The following is a 22,469-nucleotide window of genomic DNA, read 5'->3' as shown; positions in this document are numbered from 1 at the left end:
CCAGAAATAGTGAGAGATAAGGGGAACCAACAGTCAGTATAACTGGGGACCCCATATCTCGAAGAAAGAATGGAGGTTCGGCCAGAGAGCAGAGATTCATACACAGCCAGTCTCACACTGTAACTCCCAGACTCAGGAAAGAGAAAAATATGATCTTGTCATCCACGAACCTCCATTTACTGACGAAGCGATTGAAGCGACCGGAGAGCTGAGACACCAACTGGGGACATCCACCCCCTTCCGAGCTGACAGAAGCCACTTCAGGAGTGACCAGGTTTTCGAGACCCTCTGTCCCAGATCAGTGAGATAGGTTAGCAAGGGTGGGCTTTGGGGCCAATGGTGCAGGGCACCTCCCAAGGAAGGGAAGCAAGACAGGACCCTGAGACGAGCGTTTTCTCTCTCCCCCCTTTCCTTTGTCACCCAGTAATTAAAAGCTCTCTGTAATTTTAAACTCACAGTACCGAGGCAGGGCTTCAAAGGTGAACTGACTGTGAGTTAGCTGTCAGATAAGGATAATCCAAGATGGAGGATGGGAAAAGTTTCTGGCTGTAACAGCTGCTCCTTTATTGAGGTATTTTAGTTGTTGAAGGTGATTTCCTTGAATTCGAGGAGAAGCAATTACTGTTTCATATGCTGTTGCATTGTTTTGGAACTTTGGAAAGAAAAGTCAAAACAACAGTTTTAAAAAGGGAGAGGTAGAGACAAAGGAAACACATGGTGAGGTCAGTGCAGGATAAAGAGAGAGAGAAAGAAACTAACACCACTGAACCTGCACATTTACTGCCTTTCCTGTTTGAATTCATGAATCGCTGGACATCGGAGTGCACTTGGGAAAATTAACAAACAGTGAAGTAGACAACTGAGCTTGGAGGAACTGCTTGGATGCAGTCACAACACAGAAACAGATAAGTGAATAGTTTTAAGGGTGGCCAACAGAACGTCTGCAGTAGTGAGTAGAGTGGGTTCTTTCTTGATTATATGTTTTTTGAGATATGTCACTTGATTAAACTTAAAAAATAAGCCATAACTATTAATTTAATCTGGAGCAATGTTTTGTAGAGGAATAAGACCTCTACAAAAGGTCTTTTTATTGGGTTATTTTTTGGGTCCGTAGATTGTGAAGGAGCAAAAATGGCCTTTAGTATAGTCATATGCGCTTCTTATCAGATGTGGGAGTTTAAGATTAGATTAGATTACCTATAGTATGGAAATAGGCCCTTTGGTCCAACAAGTCCACACCGACCCTCTGAAGAGTAACCCATCCAGACCCATTCCCCTACCCTATATTCACCACTGACACTCTGGGCAATTTAGCATGGCCAATTCACCTAACCTGCACATCTTTGGATTGTGGGAGGAAACCAGAGCACCTGGAGAAAACCCACGCAGACATGGGGAGAATGTGCAAACTCCACACAGACAGACGCCCAAGGCCAGAATCGAACCTGGGTCCCTGGTGCTATGAGGCAACAGTGCTAAACACTGAGCCACCGTGCCACCCCCTGAGCCATTGTAAGGGTTACTGTGGATTATATCTGCAATAAATGCTGTTGGTTGTGAATCCTATCAGATCGAATGGATCGGGTGGAGAGACAATTAGAGGCAATGAGGAATTTGCAACAGCAATGGTCTGTGATGGATGGCAATTATAGGAAGGGAAAAAAGTCGCAGATATAGTCACATAGATGGGTTAACTCTAGGAAAGATAAGAGAGGTAGGCAGGTAGTGCAGAAGTCTTCTGTGGCTATCCCCATTTCAAACAAGTATGCTGTTTTAGAAAAAATGTAGGGGGTGATCAATTCACTGGGGAACATAGCATGAACAACCAAGTTTCTGATATTGAGGCTGGCTTTAAGGCAATGCGGGGGACGTCGGGTTCCAAGAGATCAATTGTGTTAGGGGACTCTCCTGTCCGAGGTACAGACAGATGTTTCTGTGGCCAGCAGCGAAAAATCAGAATGAAGTGTTGCTTTCCTGGTGCCAGGATCAAGGATGTCTCAGAGAGGGTGCAGAATGTTCTCCCGGGGGAAAGAGGCCAGCGAGAGGTCATTGTCCATATTAGAACCAATGACATAGGAAGGAAAAAGGTTGGGATTCTGAAGGGAGATTACAGAGAGTTAGGCAGGAATTTAAAAAGGAGGTCCTCGAGAGTAGTTGATTAGATTAGATTACATTACAGTGTGGAAACAAGCCCTTCAGCCCAACAAGTCCACACCGACCCGCCAAAGCGCAACCCACCCATACCCCTACATGTACCCCTTACCCAACACTACGGGCAATTTAGCATGGCCAATTCACCTAACCTGCACATCTTTGGACTGTGGGAGGAAACCGGAGCACCCGGAGGAAACCCACGCAGACACGGGGAGAACGTGCAAACTCCACACAGTCAGTCGCCTGAGGCGGGAATTGAACCCGGGTCTCTGGCGCTGTGAGGCAGCAGTGCTAACCACCGTGCCGCCCACAAATATTTGGAGAGTAATATTTGGATTACTCCCGATGCTGTTAGCTAGTGAGGGCAGGAATAGGAGGATACAGCAGATGAATGCACAGCTGAGGAGCTGGTGTATGGGAGAAGGATTCATATTTTTGGATCATTGGAATCTCGTTTGGGGTAGAAGTGACCTGTGCAGTAAGGACAGATTGCACCTAAATTGGAAGGGGACTAATATACTGGCAGGGAAATGTGCTGGAGCTGCTCGGGAGGATTTAAGGTGGGGGGGAGGGGACAGTGAAACCCAGGGAGATATTGAGGAAAGAGATCAATCTGAGATTGGTACAGCTGAGAACAGAAGCGAGTCAAACAGTCAGGGCAGACAGTGACAAGATAGGACTAATAAATTAAACTGCATTTATTTCAATGCAAGAGGCCTAACAGGGAAGGCAGATGAACTGAGGGCACGGTTAGGAACATGGGACTGGGATATCATAGCAATTACGGAAACTTGGCTCAGGGGTGGACAGGACTGGCAGCTTAATGTTCCAGGATACAAATGCTACAGGAAGGATAGAAAGAGAGGCAAGAGAGGAGGGGGAATGGCGCTTTTGATAATGGATAGCATTACAGCTATACTGAGGGAAAATATTCCCGGAAATATATCCAGGGAAGTTATTTGGGTGGAACTGAAAAATAAGAAAGGGATGATCACCTTATTGGGATTGGATTATAGACCCCCAAATAGTCAGAGGGAAATTGAGAAAAAAATTTGTAAGGAGATCTCAGCTATCTGTAAGAATAATAGGGTGGTTATGATTAGATTACTTACAATGTGGAAACAGGACCTTTGGCCCAACAAATCCACACCGACCCTCTGAAGAGCAACCCACCCAGACCCATTCCCCTACATTAACCCCTTCACCTAAAACTATGAACAATTCACCTAACCTGTACATTTTTGAACTGTGGGAGGAAACCTATGCAGACACGGGGAGAACATACAAACTCCATAGAGACAGTTGTCTAAGGCGGGAATTGAACCCGGGTCTCTGGCGCTGTGAGGTAGCAGTGCTAACCGCTGTGCCACCCATAATTGGTAGGGGATTTTAACTTTCCAAACATAGACTGGGACTGCTATAGTGTGAAGGGTTTAGATGGAGAGGAATTTGTTAAAGTGAACAAGAAAATTTTCTGATTCAGTATGTGGATGTACCTACTAGAGAAGGTACAAAACTTGATCTACTCTTGTGAAATAAGGCAGGGCAGGTGACTGAGGTATCAGTGGGGGAGCATTTTGGGGCCAGCGACCATAATTCTATTAGTTTCAAAATAGTGATGGAAAGGGATAGACCGGATCTAAAAGTTGAAGTTTTAAATTGGAGAAAAGCCAATTTTGACGGTATTAGGCAAGAACTTTCAAAAGCTGATTGGGGGCAGATGTTCACAGGTAAAGGGATGGCTGGAAAATGGGAAGCCTTCAGAAATGAGATAACGAGAATCCAAATAATGTATACTCCTGTCAGGGTGAAAGGAAAGGCTGGTAGGTATAGGGAATGCTGGATAACTAGAGAAATTGAGGGTTTGGTTCAGAAAAGGAAGGAAGCATATGTCAGGTATAGACAGATAGATCAAGTGAATCCTTAGAAGAGTATAAAGGAAGTAGGAGTATGCTTGAGGGGGAAATCAGGAGGGTTAAAAAGGGGACATGAGATAGCTTTGGCAAATAGAATTAAGGAGAATCCAAAGAGTTTTTACAAATACATTAAGGACAAAAGGGTAACAAGGGAGAGAATAGGGCCCCTCAAAGATCAGCAAGGTGGCCTTTGTGTGGAACTGCAGAAAATGGGGGATATACTAAATGAGTATTTTGCATCAGTATTTCCTGTGGAAAAGGACATGGAAGATATAGAATGTAGGGAAATAGATGGTGACATGTTGCAAAATGTCCATATTACAGAGGAGGAAGTGCTGGATGCCTTGAAATGCATAAAAGTGAATAAATCCCCAGGACTTGATCAGGTGTACCCTAGAACCCTGTGGGAACCTAGGAAAGTGATTGCTGAGATATTTGCATCATCAATAATCACAGGTGAGGTGCCGGAAGACTGGAGGCTGGCTAACGTGGTGCCACTGTTTAAGAAAGGTGGTAAGGACAAGCCAGGAAACTATAGATACAATAAGTAAATGAAGCTGGGGGTAATGGTAATAGGTCGGAGAGCAGGGTGGAATGGATAAGTGGGAAGGACGATGGACAGATAAGAACAGGTCACGAGGGCGGTGCCAAGTTGGAAGTTTGGATCTGGGACAAGGTGCAGGGAGGGGGAATGAGAAAACTGGTGAAATCCACATAGATCCTGTGTGGTTGGAGGGTCCCAAGGCAGAAGATGAGGTGTTCTTCCTCTAGGTGTTGAGTAGTTAGGGTTTGGCAATGGAGGAGGCCCAGCACCTGCATGTCCTTGCTGGAGTGGGAGAGGGAGTTAAAGTATTTGGCTATGGGGTGGTGGGGTTGCTTCATGCGTGTGTCCCGGAGATGTTCTCTGAAGCATTCTGCAAGTAGGCATCCTATTTCCCCAGTGTAGAGGAGACCACATTAGGAGGAAAGGATACAGTAAATGATGTGTGGAAGTGCAGGTAAATCTCTGATGGATGTGAAGGTTCCTTTGGGGCCTTGGACAGAGGTGAGGGGGGAGGTGTGTGCGCAGGTTTTGCAATTCTTGCAGTGGCGGGGAAGGTAGATTGGTGGGGGAGGGGTGCGTGGATCTGACAAGACAACTAAGTTCCCAACCTCCCAATCCCTCCACCTCCTCCATGACTTTCGTTTCCCCAGCCCCCAACGCCTCATCTTCACCATGGACATCCAGTCCCTATACACCTCTATGCGCCATGACGAAGGCCTCCAAGCCTTCTGTTTCTTCCTCTCCTGGTATCCCCACCAGTATCCTTCCAATGACACACACATTCGTTTGGCTGAACTGGTCCTCTCCCTAAATAATTCCTCCTTTGAATCCACCCACTTTCTCTGGACCAAAGGGGTTGCCATTGGCACCCGCATGGGCCCCAGCTATGCTTGTCTTATCGAGTACATGGAACAGTCCATCTTCTGCAGCTACACCGGCACCATTCCCTTTTTCTTCTACTACATTGATGACTGTATTGGCTCCACCTCGCACTCCCACAAGGAGATTGAACAGTTCATCAATTTCACCAACACATTCCACCCCAACATTAAGTTCACCTGGACCATCTCGGACACCTCCACCCCGCTTCCTACACCTCTCCATATGCATCACCAGTGACCGACTCAACATGGACATCTTCTAAAAACCCACTAACTCCCACAGCTATCTGGACTACACCTGCTCCCACCCTGCCTCCTGTAAAAACACAATCCCTTATCCCCAATTCCTCTGCATTTGCCGCATCTGTTCCCACGAGGACCAGTTTCACTATGACACACCAGATGGCCTCCTTCTTCAAAAACTGCAATTTCCCCTCCCACATGGCCGATGATGCACTCCAGTACATCCCGTCCACTTTCCGCACCTCTGTCCTCGAATCCCCTCCCCTCCAGCTGCAACAAGGACAACCTCCCCCCCCCCGTCACCTTCCACCCCATCAACCTCCGAATACTTTGCATCACCCTCCGCCATTTCTGCCATCTACAAATAGACCCCACCACCAGGGACAATATTCTCTGTGCTTGCCTTTATACTCTTCTTTGAACAAGGCTGTAACATTTACAGTACTCCAATCCTCTGGTACCATCCATCAGTCAAAAGAAGGTTAGAAAATTATAGCCAGTGTCTCTACAATTTCCAATCTTGCTTTTCGCAGTATCCTTAGATGAATCTCATTCAGTAGTGGTGGCTTTTCAATTTAAATGCAGACAGCCTTTTCAATACCAACTTCTTTTCAATTTTAAGTTCTTCAGATGTCTAAACTACTTTCTCTTTTACTATTACAATGCTTTTAAAATACAAATTTAATTTCAGTGATTTCTTCTTATCAACCACCTGACATTACAAATACCCCACTATATTAATTTGGGAACTTAACTAAATTAAATCAATAATTGCTCTGTAAGACATAATTTTACAGATACTGTTGCTGAGATATTTGTGGAGAAAGTGAGGACTGTAGATGCTGGAGATCAGAGCTGAAAATGTGTTGCTGGAAAAGCGCAGCAGGTCAGGCAGCATCCAAGGAGCAGGAGAATCGACGTTTCGGACATGAGCTCCTCTTCAGGAATGAGGAAAGTGTGTCCAGCAGGCTAAGATAAAAGGTAGGGAGGAGGGACTTGGAGGAGGGGCGTTGGAAATGTGATAGGTGGAAGGAGGTTAAGGTGAGGGTGATAGGCCGGGGGTGGGGGTGGGGGCGGAGAGGTCAGGAAGAAGATTGCAGGTTAGGAAGATGGTGCTGAGTTCGAGGGTTGGGACTGAGACAAGGTAGGGGGAGGGGAAATGAGGAAACTGGAGAAATCTGAGTTCATCCCTTGTGGTTGGAAGGTTCCTAGGCGGAAGATGAGGCGCTCTTCCCCCAGCCGTCGTGTTGCTATGGTCTGGCGATGGAGAAGTCCAAGGACCTGCATGTCCTTGGTGGAGTGGGAGGGGGAGTTGAAGTGTTGAGCCACGGGGTGGTTGGGTTATCAATAGTCACAGGTAAGATGCTGGAAGACTGGAGGTTGGCTAACTTGGTGCCACTATTTAAGAAAGGTGGTATGGAAAAACCAGGGAACTATAGACCGGTGAGCCTGACATCAGTGGGGCAAGTTGTTGGGAATCCTGAGGGACAGAATTTACATGTATTTGGAAAGGCAAGAACTGATTAGGGATAGTCAACATGGGTTGACTATCAGTGGGAGATCATGTCTCACTAACTTGATTGAGTTTTTTGAAGAAGTAACGAAGAGGATCGATGAGGGCAGAGTGGTGGACGTGATCTACATAGACTTCAGTAAGGTGTTTGACAAAGTTCCTCATGGTAGACTGGTTAGCAAGTTTGGATCTCAGGAAATACAGGGAGAGCTAACCATTTGAGTGCAGAACTGGCTTGAAGGTAAAAGACAGAGGGTGGTGGTGGAGGGTTGCCTTTCAGAATAGAAGCCGGTGACCAGCGGTGTGCCTCAAGGATCGGTGCTGGGTCAACTGCTTTTTGTCATTCATATAAATGATTTAGACGTAAACATAGGAGGTATAGTTAGTAAGTTTGCAGATGACACCAAAATTGGAGGTGTAATGGACAGCGAAGAAGTTACCCCAGAGTTTAACAGGATCTTGCTTAGATGCGCTGATGGAGCTTAATTTAGATAAATGTGAGGTGCTGCATTTTGGAAAGCAAATCTGGGCAGGACTTAGACACTCAATAGTAAGGTACTGGGGAGTGTTGCTGAACAATGAGACCTCAGAGTTCAGGTTCCTTTAAAGTGGAGTCTCAGATAGATAGGATAGTGAAGAAGGTGTTTGTATGCTCTTCTTTATTGGTCAGAGGATTGGGTATAGGAGTTGGGAGGTTATGTTGTGGCTATACAGGACATTGGTTAGGCCAATTTTGGAATATTGTGTGCAATTCTGGTCACCCTCCTAGAGGAATTATGTTGTGAAATTTGAAAGGGTTATAAAAGATTTACAAAGATGTTGCCAGGGTTGGAGGGTTTGATCTAGAGGGAAAGTCTGAATAAGCTGCGGCTGTTTTCGCTGGACCATTAGAGGCTGAGAGGTGACCTTATAGAGGTCTATAAAATCATGAGGGGCATGGAAAAAGTAAATAGACAAAGTCTTTTCCCTGGGATGGGGGAAACTAGACGGTATAGGTTTAGGGTGAGAGGGAAAGATTTAAAAGGAACCTAAGGGGCAACTTTTTCACGCAGAGGATGGTGCGTGTAAAAAATGAGCTGACAGAGGAAGTGGTGAAGGCTGGTACAATTGCAGTGTTTAAAAAGGCATCTGGTTGTGTTTATGGGCCAAGTGCTGGCAAATGGGGCTAGATTAGTTTAGGATATCTAGTTGGCATGGACAAGTTGGACCAAAGGGTCTGTTTCTGTGCTGTACACCTCTATGATTCTATGACTCTATATTAGCTTGAATCAAGCATTTATAACAGTATGAAGCACTTTAAAACTCACATTTTGTCTCTTATTTTCTCTGTTTATTGGACACTACAGCTGACATCAATGGTGAACAAAACTGAACATCGAGATAACTGAAGTAATCTAATTCAATGTTTGACAAACTCCATGCAAATCTTTCCATCCACTTGTGAAGAGGTGATGCAAGTCTTGGTTTTCTGATAGGCTAGAGTTTCAAACGCATCATTATGATCACATACTTTGAAATACTGTTCACCTCTACCATGAGTTTGCTCCCATTGCCAGTGAAATTTATATTCTGGATTAGAGTGGTGCTGGAAAAGCACAGCAGTTCAGGCAGCATCCAAGGAGCAGGAAAATTGATGTTTCGGGCAAAAGGCCTTCATCAGGAATAGACTGTCATTTTCTTGCTTCAACTTGTCAACTGCACACTTGGTCTTCTCACCTCTCAGGCTTCTCCATAAACAAACCTCAATTTATCCAAACCTCCTTCACCGGCATCCTCTGTTTTTTTCAATCTCCATTTTTTTAAAATTTAGATTCCCTACAGTGTGGAAACAGGCCCTTCGGCCCTACTAGTCCACACCGACCCTCTGAAGAGTGACCCACCCAGACCCATTTCCCTCTGATTAATGCAGCTAACACTATGGACAATTTAGCATGGCCAATTCACCTGACCTGCACATCTTTTGGACTGTGGGAGGAAACCGGAGCACCCAGAGGAAACCCACGCAGACACAGGGAGAATGTGCAAACTCCACAGTCGCCCGCGGCTGGAATCGAACCTAGGTCCCTGGTGCTGTGAGGCAGCAGTGCTAACCACTGAGCCACCATGCTGCCCCAATTTTCTTCTTTTCCAATGCACTAAATTCAAGTTCATGTCCCAAATTTACAAATAACTCCATGTCCTTACTTTATCCATTCCCTCCAGTTCAGTGTCCCAGTCACACCTTCTAACTGTCAAACAGTAGACCTTCTTTAATTCGACTTCTCAGTTGATGTCAGACTAGTTGCATACAAATGGGAGCTGCATTTCCAAACCTCTGTGCTAAACTCAAATCTTTAAAGAGCTTTCTGACCTTGTTTTTCAGGTAATTCCACAAAATACCATTTAGTCTCTTCTGTCATTCTCATTTTATAAAAATGTTATGTACTATACAAATACAAGGAGTCCTTGCTTAATATCATCCTGAACTTGATTGTTTCCTATTAGAGTTGCTTTCCAAAAAGATCTATACATTTGCATAGTGTTGTTGCTGTTTTGTTTTAATGTACATTTGGAGTACTATTACTGTGTACAATTCTCGTCACCCTCCTATGGGAAGGATGTTATTAAACTGGAAAGGGTGCAAAAAAAATTTCAAGGATTGGAGGGTTTGAGTTATAAGGAGAGACTGGATTGGTGGGACTTTTCTCCCTGGAGCAACTAAAGGTGAAAGGTGACCTTATAGTGGTTTATATGAGGTGCACAGACAAGGTGACTAGCCAAGATCTCTTCCCTAGAGTAGGGGAGTCCAAAACTAGGGGGCAGATTTAAGGTGAGAGGGGAAAGATTTAAAAGGGACCTGAGGCCAGCATTTTCAGAGAGTGTGATGCATATATGGAACAAGCTGCCAGGAAAAGGTGGTAGAGGTGATTTGTTATGGACCAGGCCCTTGCAATATTTTAAGAAGATAGTCTAGACCCTAGCTCTTCCTTATTTTAAAGGCAGACATGAAGTGGTCTGCTTTAAGCAAAACATAATTTACTTAAACACTACAGATGAAACACGAACAAAAGAAAACTGAATTTAGAATAACTTAACTATTGAAAAACTTAATCAACCCGATACAGCAACTTATTGACTGTTCCAACACAGTAACATAAACAGACCCCTTGGCAAAAAGGCAAATTCAAACTTAGATTCTTACAAACAGGAGGGAACAACACAAAAGAGAAATTTCAGAAGAAAGTCAGTGGAATTCTTTACTGAAGCTTACAACCCTCCTGGATTCTCCCATCTCGTGCATGCCCCAGCTAAAACAAACTAAAAAAAACCTGAAATGGGGGAACCTGCCACTTCCCTTCCATTGTTAAACTAGACCCTTTGTCACCTCTGCCTTTATGACCTCTCTTCAAAAAAAACAAGGATAATAATCTTTTTAAAGTGACAGCGTCATCACACCTGCCCCCTTAAAAAATGAACCATCAATATACAAATATAGTTTCAAATTAAACCCCTTAGTCTTACTGTTTTAATACACTACAATACATATATATTACATTGACTCTAAGCATGCAAGCATTCACTACTGCATTCTATTTCAGTTCATTTACTCCTGTCAATGAACACCTCCATCTTGCTTCATCCAAGTCTAGACAATATGTCGGCAATTATATTTTCTCATCCTGCCACGTGTATAATTTTCAAATTGAATGGCTGTAATAATAAGCTCCATCTAAAGAGTCTGGAGTGTTTGTCTTTAAATTTCTCCAAAATCTTTAATGGGTTATGATCAGTATATAGGATTGTTTCAGATTCATTACTGGCAATATAAATGTGGAAATCTTATAACACCAACACCAAACTCAAGGTCTGCTTCTCAATTGTGAATATTCAATGTCCTGGAGAAGTATCCCATGGGTCTTTCTATCTACTCATCATCTTCTTGTAAGAGTACAGCACCAACACCCACATTACTTGCATTGATAGCCACATTGAATGGCTTTGCGTAATTAGGTGTGGCTAACACTGGGGCAGTATTTAACACAGTTTTCAGGCTGTCAAATGCCTTCTGACAGTTTGCCATCCAATGAAATTTTCTGCACTTTGTCAATAAGTCAGTCAGTAGAGCAATCACACTGCTAAAATTCAGTATAAATTTCTGATTAAACCTGCTGAATGCCAGGAATCATGGTCCTGCTCTCTTCATCGATGATGTGGGAAATTCCCCAACAACCTTTGTTTTCATGTTCCATGGGGCCAGGAATGGCCAGGAATGTGACTTGGGCTTTGGCGAAGTCACCATTAGCCAGGTTTATCACCAAGCTTGCATCTGAAGTCAATTGAATAATTCTGATAAGTGCTGCAAATGTTCATTCCATGTGTGACTAAAAAAAAAATCACCAAGTCATTAATGTATACCATGCAATTGGGTAAACCAGACATTATTTTATTGGTTAGTCTTTAAAATGTGCCTGGAACATTTTTCATACCAAATGGGATGACTTTAAGATTGACACAGTCCATTTGGTGTTATGAAAGCCAGAACTGTCTTTGCTGTTTCTGATAAAGGTGCCTACCATGATCCTTTGAGTAAATCCAACTTAGAAATATAAGTTGCTTGTCGCATCTTCTCAATATAGTCTTTCAAACATGGAATTGGATATGAATCAGACTTTGTAACTGCATAATTTACACATAACTGTTGGGGTTTAGATCAGAGTGGTGCTGGAAAAGCACAGCAGGTCAGGTAGCATCTGAGGAGCAGGAAAATCGACGTTTCGGGCAAAAGCCCTTCATCAGGAATACTTGCCTCACTTTTGCCTACATCAGTGTTGGGTGCCATCTGGTTTTGGCACCATTACTTTGGGTGAGCTCCAGTTTCTGCAACTCACTTCAGTTATGTTGTCTTAGAGTGTGTGTTCAATCTCTTTTTGTACCTGTGCCAACTTTAGAGGGTTAAGTCTATAAAGATGTTATTTAATTGGAACAGCATGTCCAATATCTACATCATGCATAATTAGATTAGTACTTCCCAGCTTATTACCATGAATCTCCCCATGTGATAAGTGATAAGACCTCAAGGTCATTTCGATTTTCCTCTGGAAGTTAACTCAATAATTTGTCGCAGTTTATCAGACCTTCCTTATTGTCCAATTTAATTTGAGGAATGTCCAATTTCAGAATCGTCTGAACTTGGTTCTTTACGCTGTGTCGTTACCAGTAACACATTCTCCTTTTGCTTTCCTTCCCTATCAAAATACCTTTTGAGTATATTCACATGACACACTTTGTGAGATTTCATTCTATCTGGAGACCTTATCAAATAGTTCACCTCCCTCAATCTCCTTTCGATTTCCTAAGGTTCACCTATCATGGAAGTAATACTAACACGTTTTAAGATAGCAGCATCCAGGAATACACTCACATTCTTCATCTATGTATGCTTTTCAATATAACTGTTTTAGTGTTTAATCTTCAGTTAATTTCTCTGAGCTAATAATATCCACTGTGATCTCCACTTGTTCCTGTTTTGTCCCAACTATTTGATCAAACATGACATCTGATAATTCTAATTCAACTTCCTTATCTGTATTCTTTGATTTCTCCTCCTATTTCAACTGGTGGCTTTCTGACCTTGTTATCACACAGACAGAAAAAAAAATCCAGGATATACTTGCTGTAATTTCTCAGTTGCCTAATTTTCCACTGGCTTTTCAACATAGGCATCACTCCTACTTGTGATCCAGCCATATTGTTAACAAGGCCAAATTGTATTTCTGGAGCTGAGAGTTCCGCCAGTACTCCTACAATCACTTCTCCACTTTTCACTGGACACTCCAACCTCACGCTACATCTAATCTAATCTAATCTAATCAAATCATAATGGAGAACTTCTCATTTCACCATGAATTCCATGCACTAGCACTCTTTCTCTTTCCTCTCACTCTTTTTCCCTTCCTTCTTCTAGGGCCTTCCTCTCATTTTCCTCTGCTTTTAACCCTAATTCTAAATTTTTCATTTCCCTTTCATGTTCAGGGTGCAATTGAATTCTAGCCATTTTCAAACATTCTGATGGTGTTTCCAACAAATTAAATGTTGAGCTTTTATGTAATTATCTCTCTTTTTCTCACAGAAGAAAGCAACCTCAAATCTAGATTAGATTAGATTCCCTACAGTTTGGAAACAGGCCCTTCGGCCCAACCAGTCCACACCGACCCTCCGAAGAGTGATCCACCCAGACCCATTTCCCTCTAACTAATGCGCCCAACACTACGGGCAATTTAGAACGGCCAATTCACCTAACCTGCACATCGTTGGACTGTGGGAGGAAACCGGAGCACCCAGAGGAAACCCACACAGAAACGGGGGGAATGTGCAAACTCCACACAGTTACCTGAGGCTGGAATCAAACCTGGGTCCCTGGTGCTGTGAGGCAGCAGTGCTAACCACTGAGCCACCTCCAGCTTGACTGCCAATTCCAACAGCTTTGCCTTGCTCACCTTTTGTAAGCTTCTCAGACAGGAGGGAACAACATCCAAAGAGAGATTTCAAAAGAAAGTTAGAGGAATTCTTTACTGAAGCTTGCAACTCCCCTGGACTCACACATCTTGTAATTTCTACAGCTAAAACAAACTCGAAAAAACCTGAACTGAGAGAACTGACAACTCCCCTTCCATTGTTTAACTAGACTCTTTGGTGCCTCTGCCTTTATGACCTCTCTTCAAAAATACCAAGGATAAATAACCTTTTTAAAGTGACAGCACTGTTATATGATTACAGCTACAAGGTTTAAAAGACATTTTGACTGGTACATGGATAGGAAAGTTTTAGAGGGATTTGGGCCAAATACAGACAAATGGGACTAGTTCAGTTTCGGAAACCTGGTTGGTATGGATAGGTTGGGCTGAAAGGTCTGTTTTCATGCTGTATAACTCTATGATAAAATCAAATATCTCAACTTTCTGGCATGACTCACATATTGAGCCTGCAAGGGCTGGATCTGAGTTTTGAGTCAGGTGCAGAGCAGGAAATACTGGGAGGACATTAGGAGTCTTGGAAAGCTTTTGCATAATGATGCATTTTTCAGCAACCAATGTATTACATTAACAAAGACGTCTTGTACAAATTGTTGTAATATCTTTCTCCCTTTTATTCCAGTCTGTTATGGCGACCTCCAGTGGTAAATAAGGTATTCAAGCACAAATCAGGGCTTTATAAGCCAGAGATGCCAACCTGTTCATGTGAGAGGCCATATTTCACTTTCTTCTCATACATGGGGCAAGTAAATCATATATTTTTCTGGCAATTAACCTATACAACAAAAATGGTGTATTCTTATGAACAAGCTTTAAATGTGAATGCATTAGTTTCCTGTAATTATATTGAACACTGATTTAATAGGCTGTCATTGTAAACACTGCACATTATTATGGTAGGAGATTCCTCAATAATCCAACAATACTAACATTTGTTTATCATGCATCTGATTACCTACAGAGAAAATCAGTGGATACAATCAACTTCCTAATTGTGCCCTTCCCAATGCCAGCAAACAGCCTCATAATTTCATCCCTCTGCATTCTAAAGTCCAGCAGACATGTCTTCCAACAACATTCTTGGCAGGTAGCTACTCCCGTAGAATCTGTTTCTCTTGCCCCCAGCAGGCAAAACTTCTGTCCTGCCTCCCACTAGTATTCAGACATTGAAATAATTGCATGGAGGCAGCTGTCCCATCACCAAGTCACCCCCTATTTATTAGTGCACAGTACCCTGGCTGGGGCCAGTCAGCTTGGAGTCAATCCTCTATTGAGGAGAATCTAATCTGGTTATATTGGTCAGCCAAGGCTTTCCTGATTGACCCAGATTAACAACCCCAACCAAGAACCTCATAGTTAACGAGGCCCACCTGGTTCCAATCACTACAGGCATGGGTCTGACAAGCTCAAACTATTTTCAGAAAGTAGACTTCTCTTTGGCCCATTTTCACTTCTGGGCCTACTGTTCAAAATTCAGTATATTGATTCTGAAACCTGATGGGACTGTGGTGTTGATCTGCCTGAAGACGAATCTATTAACTAAGAAATGATTTAATCATTGAGTCGTGTTTCCAGTTTTTGGTTGCAAAGTTTTTAGTTCTGAAATATGACTTTCACAAGTAAGAAACTGTCGATCAGCTCAGGTCTAATGCTAGGCACTCTTACACATCTTGTCATTGCTAGTTTCCAGTCACAGAATTTTTTTCCCATGGGTTTGTTGCTGATAGGCTTACTAAACAGATCAACAGCAAATCCGGGAAAGATACAGCCTGTTTCTTCTCATCTGTTACTTCTACTTACCTGTATTTTGAACATTGGATAGAAACCTTTATCTGGCTGGACTCTCTTCCATGGGACAGAAATTGTGTGATATTATTAATGACTTATAATCAAGCTCCATCCAGTGATTGAATTTCAGGTGTTTCTTTCCTTGCTTTAAAATCCTGAAATGATACCGAACAAGACTGTTTGGTCCATTAAACCTGCACTTTGGTGGGGATTTTGTAGCTTTGGGCTTTGGATTACTAGTCCAGTGACATTACCACCACACTATTGTCTCCCCTAATTTCTATCAGAAGTGGCATTAATCCTGTTGCTGAATGATTGATCGCTGGAGATCACCTGATTATTCAATCTGAAAAAATATCCATATTTTCTGCTCTCTTATCCTTAGCCAATTTCATATCCATGTTACTTAAACTCCATGAGCTTTATTCTGCTACAAATAAAGGGCACAATTCTTAAGAGTGCTTGGGACCAGAGTATCAACAGTGTACATAGAACATAAAACAATACAGCACAGAACAGGCCCTTCGGCCCACAATGTTGTGCCGAACATTTGTCCTAGCTTAAGCCCCTATCCATGTACCTATCCAATTGCCGCTTAAAGGTCACCAATGATTCTGACTCTGCCATTCCCACAGGCAGCGCATTTCATGCCCCCACCACTCTCTGGGTAAAGAACCTACCCCTGACATCCCCCCTATACCTTCCACCCTTCACCTTAAATTTATGTCCCCTTGTAACACTCTGTTGTACCCGGGGAAAAAGTCTGACTGTCTACTCTATCTATTCCCCTGATCATCTTATAAACCTCTATCAAGTCACCCCTCATCCTTCGCCGTTCCAATGAGAAAAGGTCTAGCACGCTCAACCTATCCTCGTACGACCTATTCTCCATTCCAGGCAACATCCTGGTAAATCTCCTCTGCACCCTCTCCAAAGCTTCCACATCTTTCCTAAAGTGAGGCGACCAGAACTGCACACAGTACTCCAAATGTGGCCTCACCAAGGTACTATACAGCTGAAACATCACCTCATGACTCTTGAATTCAATCCTTCTGCTAATGAACGCTAATACACCATAGGCCTTCTTACAAGCTCTATCCACCTGAGTGGCAACTTTCAAAGATCCCTCTGCTCCTCCACCTTACTAAGAACCCTACTGTTAACCCTGTATTCCGCATTCTTATTTGTCCTTCCAAAATGGACAACCTCACACTTGACAGGGTTGAACTCCATCTGCCACTCCTCAGCCCAGCTCTGCATCATATCTAAGTCCCTTTGCAGCCGACAACTGCCCTCCTCACTATCCACAACTCCACCAATCTTCATATTGTCTGCAAATTTACTGACCCACCCTTTGACTCCCTCTTCCAAGTCATTAATAAAAATTACAAACAGCAGGGGACCCAGAACTGATCCCTGCGGAACTCCACTTGTAACTGGGCTCCAGGCTGAATATTTACCATCTACCACCACTCTCTGACTTCGACCAGTTAGCCAGTTCTCTATCCAACTGGCCAAACTTCCCACTATCCCATGCCTCCTGATTTTCCGCATAAGCCTACCATGGGGAACCTTATCAAATGCCTTACTAAAATCCATGTACACCACATCCACTGCTCTACCCTCATCCACATGTGTCTATGCATATAAGTCATTGAGGGTGGCAGGGCATGTTGAGAGTGTTTAATAAAGCATACATAAACCTAGGATTTATTAACTGGATTTATTTATAAAGCAAGGAGCTTATGTCAAACTACTATAGGGCACTATTTTGGTTTCATCTGGGGTATTGCATCCAGTTCTTGGTGTCATACTTGGGAAAGATGTGAAAGCAGTGGAAAGAGTGCAGAAAAGATGCATGAGAGTAGTTCCATGTATAAGGAACTTGAGTTATGAAACTGGATTATGGAAGATGGAATTCTTTTTCTTGGAGAAGACTGAGAAGAAATCTAATGGATATATTCAAAATCATGATGAGTCTAGGCAGAAATTATTCCTACACATGAAAGTTAAAAACCACACATCACCAGGTTATAGTCCAGCAAGTTTATTTGGAAGTACTAGCTTTCAGAGCGTTACTCCTTCAGCAACCTGATGAAGAAGCAATGCTCCAAAAGCTAGCAGTTCCAAATAAACCCGCTGGACTTTAACCTGGTGTTGTGTGATTTTTAACTTTGTCCACCTCAGTCCAACCCTGGCACCTCCAGATGATGGCTACACATGAAAGGATCAAGAAGGAAAGGACTCAAATAAAATAATTGGTTAAAACAAAACAAGCAACATGAGGAAAATCTTTTTCACACATTATACTTGAGCCAAATGCTTTTAATGCATAGAAATGAATCTTTCTTCAGTCAAGCATTTTTATGCTGAATTGTACCTTTTTAAAAAAACCTATTCTCCGCCTTCCAAATGCTCTACAATGTAACATGCTTCTCTTCTTCCTCAGACTGTTTCCTTACTGACTGACTGAAAACTCATTGATCAGGAATGTTCCCTTGCACACTTTCAGGAATCCCACCTACCTTCTCCCTAGCCCCAGCACCCCCATTTATTTCTCATCCCCCCTCTGACCCCCTCCCCAGTCCTGATGATGGGTCCTGCCCGAAATGTCAACTCTCCTGCTCCTTGGACGCTGCCTGACCTGTGCTTTTTCCAGCGCCACACTTTATATCGACTCACACTTTTAGGAATCTCCTCTCCCCATCTTTGTTATTTAAACTATTATCATTCCCAGTTCAAATTGAGTTAATTGTACTCCCCCATTGTCACACCACAGTTCTTGCACCTTCCTATAATTTACCATTAAATTTGGTTCTTTATTTTGGTTCAAGTTCCTGTCTGCATTCTCAGGTGGACATAAAATATGCCATAGAACCATTGTGAAGAAATTCAAGGAGTTATCCTTGGTGTTCTTGATGCCAATATTTATCCCTTAATTAATATCATCAAAACAGATTATCTGATTGTTATCACATTGCTGTTGTGTGAACTTAATATACTGAAATCGACCACTACATTTCTTGCATTACAACTGTAAACACACTTGAAACTGCTTATTTTTCTGTAAAGCACTTTCAGATAGAGTTCTGAAAGCTGCACTTTTGCTATAGTTTTTCATCAGGTGGTTGTGGAGTATTAGATTGTAAGACACAAAATTTATAGCAAAAGTTGACAGTGTGATGCACCTGAAATAATTTATTGAAAAAGACCTGGATTGTTTGTTAAGTCTCCCATCTTTGAGAATGACCATGTTCTTTTCAGTTCTTTCATATGTGAATCCCAGAAATTTTTTGAAGTTACATTCTTAAGTGAACTTTAACAATAGGTATCATGTCAGCTCAGATAATACATTGAATGTGAGAGATGCCCGGTATGAGGCTGCCTGTGCCCCAATGTTCAGACTGATTCTATTTCTAAAAAAGGGATTCACAGAATCTTACATGGATTCATGCAGTTTTCGAGCAAAATAAAACATCCTACCAGGTGTTCTGGTTTCCCCCATCAGTTCAAAAATGTGCAGGATAAGTGGGTTTGCCATGTTAAACTGTCCATAGTGTCCAGGGATGTGCAGGCTATGTGGGTTAACTGTAGTAAAACAGGGTTACAGGGATAGGATAACGGGCTAGATTTTGCTGGAATGCTGTTTGCAGTGTTGGTGCAGACATAGTCAGAATTATAGAGATGTACAGCACGGAAACAGACTCTTTGGTCCAACTCATCTATGCTGACCAGATATCCCAACCCAATCTAGTCCCATCTGCCCAGCACCTGGCCCATATCCCTTCAAACCCTTACTATTAATATCCATCCAGACGCCTTTTAAATGTTACAATTGTTCTAGCCTCCACCACTATCTCTGGCAGCCCATTCCATACACGCACTACCCTCTGCGTGAAAAAGTTGCCTCTTTGGTCTCTTTTATCTTCTTTCAATCTACAGACCCAGAAAATAGCACTGTCTTATTCCTCTACAAAGCACTGTTCCAGATTAAATTAATACTTATGGCTTATATTTTAAGTTTAATCAAGAGACATATCTCAATAAAACATATAAGAAGAAAGAACCTACTTTACTCACTACTGCAGACTTACTGTAAAGGCCACACTTAAAATATCCACTTATTTGTTTCTGTGCTGTAACCTCTCCCAAACAGGTTCCTCCAAGTTTAGTTGTGAATTTCATTGTTTGTTAATTTTCCCAGACGCACTCCAATGTCCAGCATGAATTCAAACAGCAAAGGCAGTAACTGTGCAGGTTCACTGCTCTGTCAGTTAGCAATGTGGGTTTCTTTCTCTCTCTCTCTCCTGCACTGACCTCACCATATGCTGCCTTTGTCTGTTCCTCTCCCTTTTAAAAGTCCTGTTGTTAAGACTTTTTTCTCTCCAAAGTTCCAAAACAATGCAATAGCATGTAAAACAGTAACAGCTGCTCCTGGAAGTCGAGGAAATTACCTCCAACACCTATGATGGACTGAACGGCCTCTTTTTGAATTGTAGGGATTCCATGATTCTATGATGTAGGCCACCAGGCTCTACAGATTTACTGGACTTTGGGCACATGAATTTTTAAATCATATTTTCTCTGCTGATATTAATTTCCTTATATCTTCAACTGTGAATACAGGCCTAAAAATCTAGAGTTGGCATCAAATAATCCTCGATCAAGATTAGCATTATCTGGGTGCAGAATAAGATTCCCATTGTCAGCCCAGGCCTTACAACTGTATTTTCTATTGAACCTATTTGCTATATTCCACTCTCCTTTATTAGCAGTCTTGACTACCCTTATCAATAATTTTCAAATTAGAAGCAGTTCTGCACTATTCCTCATGTTTATTTTAATCTCATTGATCAAGATTGATGTCAAACCGAATTGAAAAGGGGAGGATCGGTAGAATGCTGAAAAAAACCATCACATTGCCTCAATATTGTTATGTTCAAATTACATGCAATTACTGAATTCACTAATACATTGCAACATACTTAACGCAATACCAGATCATCAAAACCCCAACATATGGTGTTACACTGTATAATATGTTATAATGAAGCTGTTAAAGCTTACGGCAGGCAGGAATATCACAGAGTTCAAGACGAGCTTCGCTCTGCGTGTAGCACCATGGTCCATCCATTTGTCCACCTGGATTTCGACAGTAAGCATGGCCACCTCCAAGTTCTGGATACTCCAAACTGCTAAACTGATGAGTGTGAGGATATTGGGAATTCCACAACTGGCACTTGTATCCTGATTTGGTCACGCTGACTGTTCCTCTGTAATCTGCTCCACTGCCATTATAGCATTGATGATCTGTATAGCCAACTTAAACAATGATATTCTTAGCATATAGGACATACAAGTCTATGTTGCATTGAAAGCTCAGAACCTCTATCCATAAGACAATAAGATATCGGAACAGAATTTGACCATTTCAACCATCGAGTCTGATCCCCACCATTCAATCATGGCTAATATATTTGTCAACCCCATTTTCCTGCCTTCTCCCTGTAATCACGTTTATTCATGCAATTAATGCTGATTCTTCTGTTACATATTCTTCAATCGCACCCAATCTTCAGTCTTGCTTGAATTTATTCTTTGTCCGATTTCATCTATTTATTTAAATCAATTAAAATATTTAATTTAATGGCAATAATAAACTTACATTTTCATGAAAACTATTAATGTCACAGAAACATTGCAATTTATAAATAATTGGCATGCTAGCTTTAGGAGTGTCATCTTTAATAATCTTTGATTGCTGGCTTATAACATTAGAAATGTAAAATCATAATTATTTCTAAAAAATGAAGGAAACAAGTACTGTCTAATTTGGAAGGTGCTATTTTCACCCACAGGATATTGGTGGTACTGTCTCATGGGCTTAATACTACTTGTTAGCACTCTGATTTCTGGTAAATGATATACCTATTATTTAATTTAATCCATGCTACTGGGGAGGTCATCTGTGATCTGTTAATTATAACAAATTGGTGTGAGGAGACATACCTTCCACAGTGGAGATTTAGATTCCTGATATGCTATAAGATACTTTAATTATTACATTCACACAACACCTACAGAGTCATCTCACTTCATGTAATACTTGCTGCAACATCTAACATCTAATTCCCACCTTCACCAGGGTATTAAGACCAATGAACTGTGAGGGTGATTTCTGCCTGGACATAATCGGAATCGTCGATGTAATTTCCATATATTTGTTACAAAAAAAGTAAGATACGTTAGAAAACTCAATCAATTTTATATTTGGAAGAAATATTTAGATCACTTCCCAAATATATAACCTGAAATACAAATTGTGGGAATAAATAACACCTGCATTGAGGAGTGACTTTGATCTTTATGAACATTACTTCAATTCTCATCATTTTAGAAAGATTTAGGATTTCCAGTACAGAAACCAGCAAAAGCTAGTGCACAGATTCAAAATATAATTTTGATGGTGAGCTTTACCTCAATAGTCCTAGAATACAAAAAGGTGCAAAATACATTTCAGTTACATAAAGCTTTGGTTAAACATCATTTTGAGTACTACGATCGATTTGAGTGCCACACCTTATGAGGACAAGTTGTACAGACAACAAAAACTAAATGTTGAAACAATTCTAAATCGAGCAGCATCTGCTATGAGAGAAGCAGAGAAAGCAATGAATGCAGTTTACCATATTGGAAGTGAGTATGAGAAAAGCAGGGTTGATGTTTTGAGAAATGTCTTCGGTTTATGCTGTTGAAGAGGTTGAGGGTGCACAGGGAGGAAGGCAGAACAAAAGGAAAGACTTGGGACAGCTTTTAGAAATGATTAAACAACATAAGAGGCAAGATAAGTTGTTGGTTCCATAGAGTAGTGAATAGCATATCTACTTTACACTCACAAAACCCTGGGTTTGAGTCCCA

At 41.9% G+C, this 22,469-nt stretch overlaps 1 protein-coding gene across 5 annotated transcripts in view; it reads right to left on the bottom strand.

The window, feature by feature from the left end:
• Positions 1-22,469, bottom strand: part of ror2 (receptor tyrosine kinase-like orphan receptor 2) — a 403,971-nt gene that overhangs the window by 8,529 nt on the left and 372,973 nt on the right. For 4 of the 5 annotated variants that reach the window (XM_043714204.2, XM_043714214.2, XM_043714195.2 and 1 more), the window contains one exon: positions 20,619-20,873. In XM_043714204.2, coding sequence (XP_043570139.1) covers positions 20,619-20,873 — 255 coding nt within the window. The remainder of the gene's footprint in view (positions 1-20,618; positions 20,874-22,469) is intronic. The other variant, XM_043714222.2, reaches the window with a different exon arrangement.

This window comes from Chiloscyllium plagiosum, unplaced genomic scaffold, assembly GCF_037043375.1.
Source record: "Chiloscyllium plagiosum isolate Xiang-an unplaced genomic scaffold, Cpla_swu_hap1 HiC_scaffold_2, whole genome shotgun sequence".
Taxonomy (NCBI): Eukaryota; Metazoa; Chordata; class Chondrichthyes; order Orectolobiformes; family Hemiscylliidae; genus Chiloscyllium; species Chiloscyllium plagiosum.
This window is presented reverse-complemented; position numbering and strand designations above follow the sequence as displayed.